This window comes from Hemitrygon akajei, unplaced genomic scaffold (genome assembly GCF_048418815.1).
Source record: "Hemitrygon akajei unplaced genomic scaffold, sHemAka1.3 Scf000048, whole genome shotgun sequence".
In the NCBI taxonomy this organism is placed as follows: domain Eukaryota; kingdom Metazoa; phylum Chordata; class Chondrichthyes; order Myliobatiformes; family Dasyatidae; genus Hemitrygon; species Hemitrygon akajei.
The window spans coordinates 5,758,408-5,773,865 of NW_027331934.1; the positions used below are offsets into that span (position 1 = coordinate 5,758,408).

Consider the following 15,458-nt stretch of genomic DNA (forward strand, 5'->3'; position numbering starts at 1 on the left):
GTTCCTCACAATTTTGTGGGCTGAAGGACCTGTATTGTGCTGTACGTTTTATATGTTTACTTTTCTTTTACCCCATTTTTGTGGAATCAACAACCAGAGGGCACCGGTTTAAGGTGAGAGAGGATTGATTTAATAGTGATCCCGGGGGACAATTATTAATCCACTCTCACTTCCGGTTCATTGTTTAACTAACATGATGAGGGCACTGTCAGGTTGGAGGAGCAACAACTCATATTACATCCGGGTAGTTTACAACCTGATGACATGAACATCGACATCTTTAACTTCTACCTCTACCTTTTTTTTCATCAACCCACAGGCCCGTCTCCTCCATTCTGTCTCCACACTTCTCTCTTCCCCACTGCGGATCGTCTCCCTCTGGTTCCTCTTTTACTTCCTTTTGTCCCATGGCCCGCTCTCTTATCGTATCAGATTCCTTCTTTTCAGTCCTTTGCATTTTCCACCTACCACCTCACAGCCTCTCACTTCATCTCCCACCTCGCCCACCCACTCACCTTCACTCTTATCTAGCTTCACCTATCACCTACCAGCTTGGACTCTTTCCACACCCCGCACCATCTTATTCCGGCTTTTCCCACTTCCAGTCCTGATGAAGGGTCTTGGCAGGAAATCTCTGTTTTGCTTTATCCCCTCTATAGAAGCTACCTGACCTCCTGACTTCCTCCAACATTTTGTGTATGTTACTCTGCATCTCCAACATCTGCAGAATCTCACCGGGACAGAGAGCAGAATGCAGAGAGAACATCGGGTCTCACTAATGTCGAGGAGGCCACACCTGGAAAACTGAAAACAGTAGATGACCCCAACAAGCACGATGTTGAAAAGTTGCCTCATATGGAAGGACTGTTTAGGACCCTGACTAGTGGTGAGGAGAGTGGTTTGGGGCATCTCTGGCACTTCATCCACTTGCAGTTGGCTTCCAGCCCCTACACCCCTTCTTATCGCTGTAAACCTCTCCCTTTTGTGGACAACACTGCCACTTGATGGTGATTTACCACAATAACAGGACCCCCTGATTTGTGGACTCCATTGTCACCAGGTGGCGCTCTGTCGCAATAACGCTGAGAGACAGAAATGTGATGCTGCAGCCTGCTGAAATGTTTCTTCAAGATTCAGGGTTGTTTAATTCCATTTCCAGCAGACACGTGTAAATGAGGTCGACATAATTATTACTCCGGCTCCAATACAGCACAAAAACACAATAGTAACAACATATATCCACAGCTTATATACTGTGCATGGATTGATTGTATGTTCATAAAGTGACGCTCGGCATAGGATGCCTGCATATAAGATGACAGACAGGAAATGATAAAGTAGAGGTGTTTGGTGTTGTGGAAGTATGGGTAAGTGGGCAGAGATATTTATCAGCTTTACTGCTTGGGAAAAGGAGCTGTCCCAGAGGCTGGTAGTCCTGGTGAGGACGCTGCGTATCTACCCCCGATGGGAGTGAGACAAATAGTCCATGAGTGTGATGGGTGAAGGTAGATTGTGAAAATTAGGTTGGTGCTTGATCTCAAGAGAGGGAATTTGGAAAATACCAATGAGATGCCTTTTAGATCATCTTGGAATTGTGTAGCCGGCTGGTGGCGTAGTGGCATCAGTGGCGGGAGGTACTGAGTTTGAATCCAGCCGGCACCCATCTGTGCTGGGTTAAGAGCTGGTGATCTCTTTTAAAAAAATCTCACCCGGCAGAAGGCAAATACAACAATGGCAAGCCTTTGCTGTAACTAGCCTAGCACACGATTTCCCAATACGTCAGAGGAAATCGCCTGCTAAGTTGAAAATTCCGGATGTGACCTACCTTCCCTTTGCAATTGTGCCCACTAGGGAAAAGTTAATTCTGGAATGAACCAAATTTGATTGGGGAGCTTTTGGTAAAGGGAGCATGTGGATACAGTGATAATAACATGACTGAATTCACCCTTCACTTTGAGAGGGGAAAGGTAAAACAAGATGCATCATTATTAGTGGAGTGAGGGGAACTACGGAGGCACTGGAGAAGAGCTTAGCAAAGTTGATTGGAAGGGGACACTAGCAGGGATGATGGCAGAATAGCAATGGCTGGAGTTGCTCCACTTGACAGCCTCAGGGTTGAAGAGAAACAAATCATGTTCCACCTACGTAGCTCCAACCTGAAGGCATGAATATCGATTTCTCCTTCCAGTAAAAAAAATCACAGCCCATTGCCTTTCCTTCTACTTACTCCCGAATAACGTAACTTTACACATTCTGACCACTGACATTTGAGACTTTCATATTCCTGCCAGTGCCTTCCACAGATAAGAGTGAGTACAATACTTATTCAGTTCATCAGCCATCACCTTTCACCCTCACCCCATTATTCCCTCTCCAGCATCATTCTCCAGTGGTTTGATATCCATTTCTGTCTCTCTTTTACACAATATGTACCTGAAATTAAAAATGGTATCCTCTTTAATATTACTGGCTAGCTAATCTATTCCTTCTTAATGGTTTTGGTTGCATTCTGTTCATTTTTAGAACTTTCCAATTCTCTAACTGCCTAGTAATTTTTGTTCTGTGCCCTATTTGGTCTTTATGTTGTCTTTGGTTTCTCTTAGCAGCTACGGTTTTGTCACCTTACCTTTAGAATACTACTTCCTCTTTGTGATGTGTATATCCCGTCACTTCCAGATTGCTTCCAGAAATTCCAGCCATTGCTGCTCTGTTTTCATCCCTGCCCGTGTTCTTTCCAAATCAATTTTGACCAATTTTTCTCTCAGGCCTCTCTAATTCTCTTTTTATTCATATCTGACTTTAGTTTCTCCTTCTCTAATGTCGGGGTGAATTTGATCAGATTAAGATCACTTGTCCCGAAGGGTTCCTTGAACTCATGTGACCTAATTAATTCCGGTTCATTACAACACCCAATCCAGAATAGCTGATCCCCAAGTGGGCTCAACCACGAGCTGCTCTAAAAAAAAGCATCTTGTAGGCATTCTAGGAATTCCTCCTCTTGAGACCAACACCATCCTGATTTTCCTAATCACCTGCATGGCAATCCCCCATGACTATTGTAACATTGCCCGTTTGGCACTCATTTTCTATCTCTCATTGTAATTTGTGGACCATATACTTACTACTGTTTTGGGGTCACTATACAATTCCCATCAAGGATTTTTTTTGTACATTTGCTGTTCCTTAATTCTACCCACAGATTCCACACTGCCCAACCCTATGCCACCTTTTATCTAATGATTTTATTTAATATTTTACCAACAGAGCCACACAACCCCACGGCCGGCTTGTTATTTCACTAAACATATAAAGATCTGGGAAACAGGAAGACCTGCAGATGCAAGAAATCGAGAGAAATTCACACAAAGTGCTGGAGAAGCTCAGCAGGTCAGGCAGCATCTATGGATGGGAATCAACATTTCCGGCCATGACCCTTCACCGGGACTCTTGATAACCACGTATCTGGAAAATCAACAAGCAAAAGCAACAGAAAGTAGTGCAATATTGGGAAAACCTTTGACAAAATTTATTTCAAGGCTTTAAAAAACTGCCAAACAGAGCTCAATAGTTAACAATTACAACAAAGGCAATAAACACTTCCATCAATACCGACATTGACTTTTTATAATGAAAATATCTTAGTCCCATTTCAATCAGTAAAATTTACAAAGATAAGTAAGAACTGAAAGGACAAGATTAGAAAAGACTATTTACACTCAAACCCACTGAGATTAACACTACCTTGGGCAGAAGGAGGAAGAGCACATGAGAAAAAAATCACATAAGACCATAAGACAAAGGAGCAGATTCGGCCATTTGGCCCATCGAGTCTGCTCCACCATTTCATCATGAGTGGATCCAATCTGCCCTTTAGTCCCATTCCCCCACCTTCTCACCATAACCTTTGATGACTTGACTACTCAGATACCTATCAATCTCTGCCTTAAACACACCCAATGACTTGGCCTCCACTGCTGCCCGTGGCAACAAATTCCACAGATTCACCACCCTCTGACTCAAAAATTCTCTTCGCATCTCTGTTCTGAATGGGCGCCCTGTAAACCTTAAGTCATGCCCTCTTGTATTAGACTCCCTCAGTCACTCTTGAAATTGCATTCATCAACGGGGATGGACAAATATCCAGCCTACAGGTTATTGAGACTTTCCCCCCAGTGTGAACCCAGTCGTGTGTTACAAGGTTAGATGACTGAGTGAATGCCTTCCCATATTCACAGCAGGTGAACGGCCTCTCCCCAGGGGAACACAATGATGCAGCCTTGGTGGAGAGGGTTGAGAGAATCTCTTCCCAAAGTTTGAGCGGACGATCGGCCTCTAAGTGGTGTGAACTCCCTGGTGTTTTAATAGATGACATGATCGTGTGAATGCCTTCCCACATTCACAGGTCTACGGCTTCTCCCGAGTAGAACTCACTTGTGTGCCAGCAGATTAGATGACAGAGTGAATCCCTTCTCACAATCTGAGCGGGTGAAATCCCTCTCTGCAGTGTGAACTGACTGGTGAGTCACTAGTTGAGATGATTTGGTGACTCCCTTTCCACAGTCTGAGTAGGTGAACAGCTTCTCCCCAGTGTGAACCCGCTGGTGACTCTGTAGGTTAGATGACTGAGTGAATCTCTTCCCACAGTCTGAGCAGGTGAACAGCTTCTCCCCAGTGTGAACTTGCTGGTGTCTCTGTAGGTTAGATGACTGAGTGAATCTCTTCCCACAGACTGAACAGGTGAAGTCCCTCACTGCAGTGTGAACTGACTGGTGAGTCAGTAGGTGAGATGATGTGGAGAATCTCTTCCCACAGTCTGAGCCACACAACCCCATCAGTTCCAATATCCAGATCACTGACAAACCATGTGAGAAGTAGCGGACCGTATACTGACCCCTGAAGACCACAAGTCACTGCTGGCCAACCAGAAAAGGCCCCTTTTATTCCCACTTGCTGCCTCTTGGCTGTCAGCCTTCCTCTATCCATGCCAGTATTACTTCGGATTTTTATCCTGTTAAGCAGTTTCATGTGTGACACCTTATCAGATGCCTTCTGAAAATCCAAGTAAATGATATCCACCGCCTCTCGTTTGTCCATCCTGCTTATGACTTCCTCGAAGATCTGTAACAGACTTGTCAGGCAAGATTTCCCTGTACAGAACCTATGCTGGCTTTGACTTATTATATCATTAGTCTCCTAGTACCCCAAAACCTCATCTGTTATCAAGTGATTCTTGACGTGTCATGACCAATGCATCTGTTATCTCTCCAGCAACCTCTCTCAGGACTCTGGGATGTAGTCCATCTGGTCCAGGTGACTTATCCACTTTAAGAACCTGAGTTGGCCTAGCACGTTTTCCTTTGTAATAGCAATGGCACTCACTCCTGCTCCCTGACACTCACGGATCTCTGGCACACTGGTAGTGTCTTCCACAGACAAGACGGATGCAAAGTACCTATCAAATTCATCTACCATCTCTTCCCCATTTGTACCCCATGAGCATCATTTTCCAGTGGTCCAATATCAACTCTCGCCTCCCTTTCGTATATTTTATAACTGGTTTATATTATTGTATAGTTTGCTGTCATATTTCACCTTTCCGCTTACAGCTTTTATTTTAAATTTGCCTGTTGTTGGATGTTAAAAGGTACCCAATTATCCAACCTACTACTCACTTTTGCTACCTTATATGCTTTTATACAGTCCTTAACTTCCTTTGTCAGCCACGACAGCCTAGCCCCGCTGTTTGAGAACTACGTCTGTGGGACATATCTATCCTGCACATTATGAACTATTCCCAGAAACGTCAGCCATTTATGCTCTGGCGTCTTCTCCACCTGCATCCTCCAATCCACCTGGTGAATCACCTTTCTCACGCCTCTGTAATTCCCTTTCATTCCTTTGTGATACTACACATGTGACCTGTGCTTCTCCCTCACAAATTGCAGTAGGAATTCAATCATATTATGATCACTGCCTTCTAATGGTTCATTTACATTAACCTCCATAATAAGATCTGGGTTATTACACAACACCCAATGTAAGATAGCAGTTCCCCGAGTAGGCTCAACCATCAGCTGCTCTAAAAAGCCATTTCGTTTGCATTCAATACATCCCCTCTTTTGCGATCTCACGCCAATCTGACTTTCCCAATCCTCCTGCAGATTGAAGTCACCCACTACAGCTGTGTCATTAAATTTATTACATAAATGCCAAACATTCAGCTGTACCTGGGGCAGAAGTGAGGATACATGCTTTTACCAAGGAGAGAAGGTTTTTTTGAAGCTGAAAGGCCTGAAGGTAGATAAGACACCGCAGAGTTCAGAAAGAGGTAGCTGAAGAGATTGTGAAGGCATTAGAGTCATAAAACACTACAACACAGGAAAATGCCATTCGGCCAGTCTAGTCCGTGCTAAAGCATTAATCTTCCGAGTTCCAACAACTTCCACCTGGACCATAGCCCTCCATATGCTTCTCATCCAGTGACCTAAGCAAACTTCTCTTAAAGATGACAATCGTCCCTGCCACTTGCTCTGGCAGCTCGGTGCACACTCTCCCCGCCTCTGAATGAAGAAGTTCCCCCCTTAGTTTTCTCTTCAAGTGATGAGTAATGATCTATCAGAAATCACTAGATTTTGGAACGGTTCTGGTGGACCAGAAATTTGCAAATGTCACTCCACTCTTTAAGAAGAGAGGGGGCACAAGAAAGAAAATTATTGGACAGTTAGTCTGACCTTAGTGGTCAGGAAGATGTTAGAGTGTACTAAGAGTGTGTTTTTTGGGTACTGTAATTGGGGAAACATGATGAAGTAGGCCAAAGTCAGCCGGATTCTTTCGAGGAAATCTTGACTGACAAAGCTCTTGGAATACTTTGCGGAAATAACAGGCAAGATAGATAAAGCAGAGGCAGTGTATGTCGTTTGCTTGGATTTTCAGATGATCTTCAACAAGGTACCCCATGCAAGGCTTATTGAGAAAGTAAGGAGGCCTGGGATCCAAGGGCACATTGCTTTGTGCATCCAGAACTGGCTCGCTCACAGAAGACAAAGAGTGGTTGTAGACTGGTCATATTCTGCATGGAGGTCGGTGACCAGTGGTCTGCCTCAGGGATCGGTTCTGGGACCCCTACCCTTCGTGACTTTTATAAATGACCTGGATGAGGAAGTGGAGGTACGGGTTAGTAAATTTGCTGATGACACAAAGGTTGGGTTAGGTTGCGGGGAGATATTGATAGTCTGCAAACCTGGGCTGAGAAATGGCAAATGAAGTTCAACCCAAAGAAGTGTGATGTGGTTCATTTTCTTCGGTCAAATATGATAGAATATAGTATTAATGGTAAGCCTCTTGGCAGTGGAGGAACAGAGGGATCTTGGGGACGGAGTCCATAGGACGCTCAAAGCTGCTATGTAGGTTGGCTCTGTGGTTAAGAAGCCATACTGTGCATTGGCCTTAATCAACTGCAGGCTTGAGTTTAAAAGCCGAGGTGTAATGTTGCAGCTATATAGGACTTTGGTCAGACCCCACTTGGAGTACTCTGCTCAGTTCTGGTCGCCAAACTACAGGAAGGATGTGGAAGCCATAGAAAGGGTGCTGAGGAGATTTACGAGGATGTTGTTTGGATAGGGGAGCATGCCTTTTGAGAATAGGTTGAGTGAACTTAGTCTTTTCTCCTTGGAGTGATGGAGGATGAGAGGGGACCTGATAGAGGTGTACAAGAAAATGAGACATTGATCGTGTGGATAGTCAGAGGCTTTCCCACCTATCGTGGTGGAGGCGGACACGATAGGGTCTTTTAAGAGACTCCTGGATAGGTACACGGAGCTGAGAAAAATAGAGAACTGTAGGTAACCCTTGGCATTTCTAGAGCAAGGACATGTTCGGCATCGCTTTGTGAGCCAAAGGGCCTGTAACGTGCTGCAGGGTTTCTATGTTTCTAAGGTGCTGCACGTGAGGCTGCTGAACAGGATCACAGCTCATGGAATTACAGGAAAGAAACCTGTACTGACAAGGGAGAAAGAGTCATAATAATGTGGGCAATTCTGTTTTGCTGTCGGTAACTAATGCTGTTCTGCAGGGGTCAGTATTGAGACCGCATCGTTTCACGTTAAATCTGAATGATATGTATGACGGAATTGATACCTTGGTGACGAACATTGCAGTTGATACAAAGATAGGTAGGGGACAGGTAGTTTAGAGCAAAGCGGGAGTCTGCAGAAGGACTTCGATAGGTCTGGAGAATGCCAGCAAAGTAGCAGTTGAAATGCAGTGTATGCAAGTCATGTACATTTGGTAGAAGTAATTGGGCGTAGAAAAAAAATAAATGGGAGAAACTTGAAAAAATTAGAGGTGCATAAGTGCTTGTGAGTCCTTGAGCAAGAGGCCCTAAAGGTTTGCTTGCAGATTGAGTTGATTAAGGATGACAACTGTAATGTTAGCAATATAAGAGCAAGGATGTGATACTATAGCTTTATAACGCATTGGGCAGATCACTGTTGGTGTATGGTGAGCAGATTCCGACCTGTACTTCCGACTTATTATCTGAGCAAAAGATGTGCTCGTATTGGAGTGGGTCCAGAGAAGTTTCAAAGAATGATTCCAGGAAGACCAAGAGTGGATGACCTGGATGAGGAAGTACGCGGGAAGGGATTCACTCAGTCATCCAACCTACAGAAATTTATCAATATCTACTGCTGCTGATTTCCACACACAAATAAATCAAAAGGGATATGCCCAATGAAATAGATAATTAATCGATCAATAGCCCCCAAACAACACGGCCCAGCCCGGCACATAACAGGGGACTTTACATCTCACAACACTGGATTCAGTAATGACACCCGTGATAAATGTTGTTGTCCCTCTGAAATCATAAGAAACGCACATTAAGGTACATTTAAATGCGAGCGCATCCCACAGGTGACATCACACAGACCACCCTCGTGCCTGACGTCACGCATGGGCTTCCCACCCCGGGATCTGCCCTTACCTGCACAGCGTCTTACGTCATCCATGCGCTGCTGAGCTTGGGCTTTATCAGTTTAATAGCTGGGCTAATAATCGCGTGACCAGCCCTCCCCCACCGCTGTCAACAGAGGATTCAGAAGCTGCGCTATTCCCATTGGTGCAAAGCGATGTCAATCACTTGTTACCACCAGTCGCAGAGGTGGACAAGTCCAGAGGGCGTTATCCCCGCTGAGTTCGCCTCCGGCTCCGGCCTCAAACTCCACATCACAGCGGAGTAAATGTCCGTTTTTTGATTTATTTCCATTTCCCTCCAAGGGAAGTTGGGGCTTTTGTGAAGCGTCTTCTGCGGCCGGAGTCTGATGTGTCGCCGAGAGGTTGGAGGAGACCGCTCGGCCCGTCGGTATGATGCTAGTTCCCTGGGGAGGGAGCGGAGGGATTTTATTGAAAGGAAAACGATGGTGTGAGAGGGGGCGGTCAGGATGTTTGTCCCGGTGGAAATCTGTGGAAATGTCTGAGCCCACGATGGTGGTGAGCAGAGGGATTCACATTGGGGGGGGGGGGGGGGAAACACCGGCAGACAGTTGACCTGCAAGTGGGGCCAATGACAGGGGTAGGAGGTGAGTGGTTGGGGCAACACGGGGCTGCGGAAGATGGACATTTTTTGCACAGAGGTTTAACAAAGTGGTTAGAGAGTATTTGTTATAGAGAGTGCAATGAAGTTTCAATAGACTGATCCCTGAAATGGTTGGGTCATCATATAAAGAAAAATCAAATGTGATAACCCTTTCATTTAGAGAATCGAGGACGGAGAGGTGAACACATTGAAATGCACATCATTACCGGTTGAAACAGGGATCCCAGTCTCTGAAAAAGGGGGTGGATGCCTGTATTTTATAATAAAACCCCTATTGGTTTAACTTTACCTCCTCTCCCAGTTTTATGCTTGCCCTGGTCCTTCACACCCCCTTACCTGCTTAAGATTCAGCCCAGTAGCAACAGTCAGCAATTCATTCTATTTGGCTTTTTCTGATGCCTCAGAGGTTGGCGCTTCCAGAAATTTATAAATGTCCATTGCTGCTGATTTCCACACACAAATAAATCAAAAGGGATTTCCCCAATCAAATCGATAATTCATCGATCAATAGCCCCCAAATTTGTTCATATCCCAGACGCACGCCCCAAATTTTTTATGAACCATCATGCTTTAGAAACAAACCAGCAGCAATAGACTACACCTGGAGTCTGGTTTTGATGTTAAATCTATCTTTATTAGAATCTACTTGTAATCTTGCAACTTAAACAAGATAAACAGAAGTTAACAGTGTTAAGTTTATAAATGTGTGTAAATGTAACTCCCAAACTATTGAGCTTGGGGGAAACAAGGCTTGGAGTCTTGAGATGGTAAAGTATGAAAGTTCAGTTCAACCACAGAATAGGTGATGAGAGAGAGATTTGTAATCCAGGGTAAATGGCGAGAGCATGCAAATATGTAGAATTCCACAGGTTCTACGGTGGTAAAACGAGAGAACAGTCGCTGTAGATTTTATCCATCATTGTTCCAAATCCACATACAAATTCTCACCGAAAGTGACTTGTCATAAGGTGTATCGTCTTCAAGTGAACTACCACACCACAACCAGGCAAGGGTTAACACATAAGGGGTCTCCACAGGATACACCAAATCAGATCCACTCCTATGGATCAAACAAGGTGACAACCACACATTCGATGTACGGTGAATCGATAATTAACCCACCCTTGTGGGCAAAGGAAAGTTCCAAACAGTGACCCTTGGCCACTAGTTCCCTGGTTTCAATCCTTCCATTTTTCCTCCTTCATCTCTATCTGTCTCTGAGTGTCTGTGTCCTCGGTTAAATCTAAACAAGCTGCGAGCGATGTAAACAAGCTGCAAGTCAGACTGATTCACCTTCTTAATCTCTCTCTCTTAAAATGACAGTCCACAGCAAACGAAACCCAAGGATTCATAACAACGGCCAGTCCCCACTGTGAACTGACTCATATGCCAGTAGTTGTGATGACTGAGTGAATCCTATCCCACAGTCTAAGCAGGTGAATGGCTTCTCCCCAGTGTGAACTCGCTGATGATTCTGTAGGTTGGATGACTGAGTGAATCCCTTCCCACAGACTGAGCAGGTGAATGGCCTCTCCCCAGTGTGAACTCGCTGATGATTCTGTAGGTTGGATGACTGAGTGAATCCCTTCCCACAGACTGAGCAGGTGAATGGCCTCTCCCCAGTGTGAACTCGCTGGTGTCTCTGTAGGTGGGATGACAGTATGAATCCCTTCCCACAGACTGAGCAGGTGAATGGCTTCTCCCCAGTGTGAACTAGCTGATGTACCAGTAGGTTGGCTGACTGAGTGAAGCCCTTCCCACAATCTGAGCAGGTGAATGGCCTCTCCCCAGTGTGAACTCGCTGATGTACCAGTAGGCTGGATGACTGAGTGAATCCCTTCCCACATTCTGAGCAGGTGAATGGCTTCTCCCCAGTGTGAACTCGCTGATGACTCTGTAGGTGGGATGACAGTATGAATCCCTTCCCACATTCTGAGCATGTGAATGGCTTCTCCCCAGTGTGAACTCGCAGATGTACCAGTAGGTTGGATGACTGAGTGAAGCCCTTCCCACAGTCTGGGCAGGTGAATGGCCTCTCCCCAGTGTGAACTCGCTGATGTACCAGTAGGTTGGATGACCGGGTGAATCCCTTCCCACAGACTGAGCAGGTGAATGGCTTCTCCCCAGTGTGAACTCGCTGATGAATCTGTAGGTTGGATGACTGAGTGAATCCCTTCCCACAGACTGAGCAGGTGAATGGCCTCTCCCCAGTGTGAACTCGCTGATGTTCCAGTAGGGTGGATGACTGAGTGAATCCCTTCCCGTAGACTGTGCAGGTGAATGGCTGCCCCCTGGTGTGAACACGTTGTTGTGCCATTAGGTCAGATGACCGAGAGAATCGCTTCCCCGAAATTCAGCAGATGACCAGCCTCTGCCCAGTGTAGTGTGATCTGACTGGTGTGTCCACAGGTGGGAAGACAGACTGAATCCTTTCTCACACACAGAACAGATGAATGGCCTTGCCCAGTGTGATCTTGCTGATGTACCTTCAGTTGAAATGACCGAGTGAATCCATTCCCACTGTCTGAGCAGGTGAACGGCCTTTCTCCTGTGTAAAATGCCGGGCTTGCTAGTTATTCAAATGAACAAGTGAATCCCTCCCCACAGTCTGAGCAGGAAGGATGGCAATTGAATCCCTCGCTCCACTTCTTAAATATCCAGACAGAGACATCAAAACTGGCGTGCCGTGTTTGAGATTCCTGGAGACGAATTCCTTCTCATTTTTAACCTGTAAAAGATTTACAAAATCCATCAATGGATGTAGGACAACATTTCAGATGAGATTACTTGAGTTGCCAAGGTTTGATTTGGTATCGCACTGTTACAGTGAAGTTAAACCCAAGTTGGAAGAGAAATCATCTCCTGACTGGGCAGAGTGCTGGTATCTGGAATGACCATCAATCCCCATATGTGTTTCAAGTTCCAACTCCTTAAAGTGCAGGGTTACAAGCTGCAGCTGGATGCATTTCTTGTAAGTGAGGGCATCAGGGACACTACAGGTCTCCCCATCTTCCCTCCAATACCCCCTCTAATTTGTAATAACCAGTGTGTACATAAGTCTTGCACTGTGCATTTTTTTTACCAAGTGACAAGATGTGCACAGTGATTTTTTTATAGAGAGGTATTCATTTTCACAGTGAGCAAATCACTGTCAACAGGAACTTTGATCTCCTCTGGGTTCGATCCAGTTCATCTGCACACTCACACAACCTATGTAGCTGGCCTGTAATGAGTAATGAAGGATTTTCTCACCAAGGTTTTTGCATATTGTCCATATGTGGTTTACTTGCTAAGTTACGCTTTAAAAAGTCAGATTTCCAAACATCACTTCACTTCTTCCCACTTGCAAATTCTCCAGCAACTTTTGCAACACCAGAATACACACAAGTATCACCAGTTTCTATATTCCCCTGAAGCCTCCCCCAATGACTGACAGTGGTGAACTCAGTGATGGCAATTCCAATGAATATGAAGGGAAGGGCAGTAGTCTGTCTCACTGGAGTCTGGCACATGTGTAATGTGAAAGCTATTTGCTGCCCAGGGCAAAGGTGTTTGATATCATTATGTACTCAGAGAGAATGGGTCAAAACATGCTCTCACGGGTAGAAAAGTCCAGAACAAGAGGAGGTAGAACAAGCAACAGACACAAAATGCTGGAGAAACTCAGCAGGCCAGGCAGCATCTATGGAAAAGAGTACTAATGCTGAATTTCGCCGGCATTTTGTGAGTGTGTTGCTTGGATTTCCAGCATCTTCAGATTTTCTCTTATTAGTGATTGGAGGTAGAACAAAGGTGATTTTCTCAACTGGTGATGTAAAAGATTTTGTTCCCTTTCTCTCAGTTCCTAATCCTTGCCTTTATTATAGCTGGAGCTCAGCTCTGTCTGAAAGATCCATCGGTTCCCATTCACTCTGCAGCCGGAAGCTCCCCAGGGCCCGTGTACGGATCGTGGTGCTGAGAGACAGGGACGAGAGCAGGACTGTCCCGGGATTGTTGGCCACGGTGTCCGGATTTCACAGGAATTGTTGTGAATTCAGTGTTTAAGATAAAAACACGGAGAATCGTTCTTACCAGCACCCGACATTTTCAAGGCCTTCTGTGTACTGCGCGCATGCGTGATACTTGGGGACGTCCTCAGCCTGACGCCGGCGCATTTCATCGGCACTTCAGCACCAGCAAAATTCTTAACGCATGGCCCTATGGGTAATCACGGTGCCATTAACCATTTCCGCAAGCACCGGTTCAATGTCCATACCTCATTCTTTTCGTGTGTATAGAAAAAAATTTGCAGCCGTTTTAACGCAGAAAGCGGCTCCCATAAGCAATATACTCAATATCAACGTGTATCTAATGCCAAAGTAAAATGCAGATATAAAACACAGGAGATTCTGCAGTTGCTGGAAATACAGACACACACACACAAAACGCTGGAGGAACTCTGCAATTCAGAGAGCAACTAAGAAGCAGTGTATACAGGCTAGGCAGAAGGGGCTCGGCCTAAACATTGTCTTTTTATTCCTCTCCACATTTGCTGCGTGAAATTAACCACCTTTTTTTGGGTCAACCAGTTTACAAATGTTTCTGACCTTTCTTTTGTAGCCACATCCTGCTGGTCTGATTCCTCCTCCTCCTGGTAAACTCTGGACCCCATCTCTCTCTGGAGCCCCAAAGCCCTGACTCAGGCTGGCAACACTTTGGTTTCTGATTCTGCACCATCGAAGTTTCACTCGCTGGTCTGCTGTCAGACTTTAGAGGTGCATTGTGTTACGAGACCGCAGGTTCGCTTACTGTGAGTGTCGCTTTAAGTGCCTGAGTGAGGCGGGGCTGTCACGTCAAAAACAAGGGGGGGGGGGAGAGGAGGGGGGGAGAGAGAGAGAGAGAGAGAGAGAGAGAGAGAGAGAGGAGAGAGAGAGAGAGAGAGAGAGAGAGAGAGAGAGAGAGAGAGAGAGAGAGAACGTCAAAACCACAGTGAGCTCATCGTCTTATTCACCCTGCAGAACATCATGCAGGTGTATAAGATGATGAGAGGCATTGGTCGTGTGGATTGCCAGAGGCTTTTTCTTTTTCCCAGGGCTGAAACGGCTAACACGAGGGGGAATAGGTTTAAGCTGCTTGGAAGTAGGTACAGAGGAGATGTCAGAGCTAACTTTTTTAAGCAAAGAGTGGTGTGTGTGTGGAATGAATTGCCAGCGACGTTGGTAGAGGCGGATACAGTAGGGTCTTTTGAGAGACTCTCAGATAGGTACATGGAGCTTAGGAAAATAGGTGGCTATGTGGTAGAGTAATTCTAAGCAGCTTCTAGAGTAAGATACATGGGCCGCACAGCAAAGTGGGACAAAGCATCTGTAATGTGTTGTGCATTTATATGTTTCCATGAAATTCACAGGAAATCTCCTATCCCACGGAGTGGTGACTAGTTGCAACCTGTCATCTCCGGGAGAGTGAGAGGGGAATGGCAGGGATAGATTTTGATATACGGATATGGAACAGAAACATGGGCAGGAACCAGATGGGCTGAGTGGCCTTTCTAGTGTACATTGTGAGTGTGGTAGAGACAGTAAGTACCTGAGACACGGGATTTGATACAGAACTGATTTATCGTTCACAGATCCACAATATTAAATGCCAGTCTAGTTTAAGACTAACATCAGCAGAACAGACTCCTCCAAGGCTCAGTGACCAGGGTTCAGTCCTGGGTGCGATGAGCAGCCGCAAGAACTGCAGAATCTGACAGTAACAGTCCCTCATGAATCTGCAGCTGCCTTCAGTCACCGTGATGGTTAAACATTTAACACGAAGCTGATTGGAACTTCCTCCCTGATATAGGAGCGCTCAGACTGAAGGTGTAGGGGAGAAGGGAAAA

General features: G+C 45.5%; 1 protein-coding gene across 1 annotated transcript in view; it reads right to left on the reverse strand.

Moving 5' to 3' along the window:
• Positions 1 to 10,207: 10,207 nt before the first annotated feature.
• The window catches only part of LOC140720938 (uncharacterized), a 37,153-nt gene continuing 31,902 nt past the window's right edge, over positions 10,208 to 15,458 (reverse strand). Inside the window, exons 6-7 of the mRNA XM_073035789.1 lie at positions 13,667 to 13,792; positions 10,208 to 12,323 (exon numbers count right to left, since the gene is read on the reverse strand). Of these exons, the coding sequence (XP_072891890.1) occupies positions 10,944 to 11,912 (969 nt within the window). The 5' untranslated portion in view covers positions 11,913 to 12,323; positions 13,667 to 13,792 and the 3' untranslated portion in view covers positions 10,208 to 10,943. The remainder of the gene's footprint in view (positions 12,324 to 13,666; positions 13,793 to 15,458) is intronic.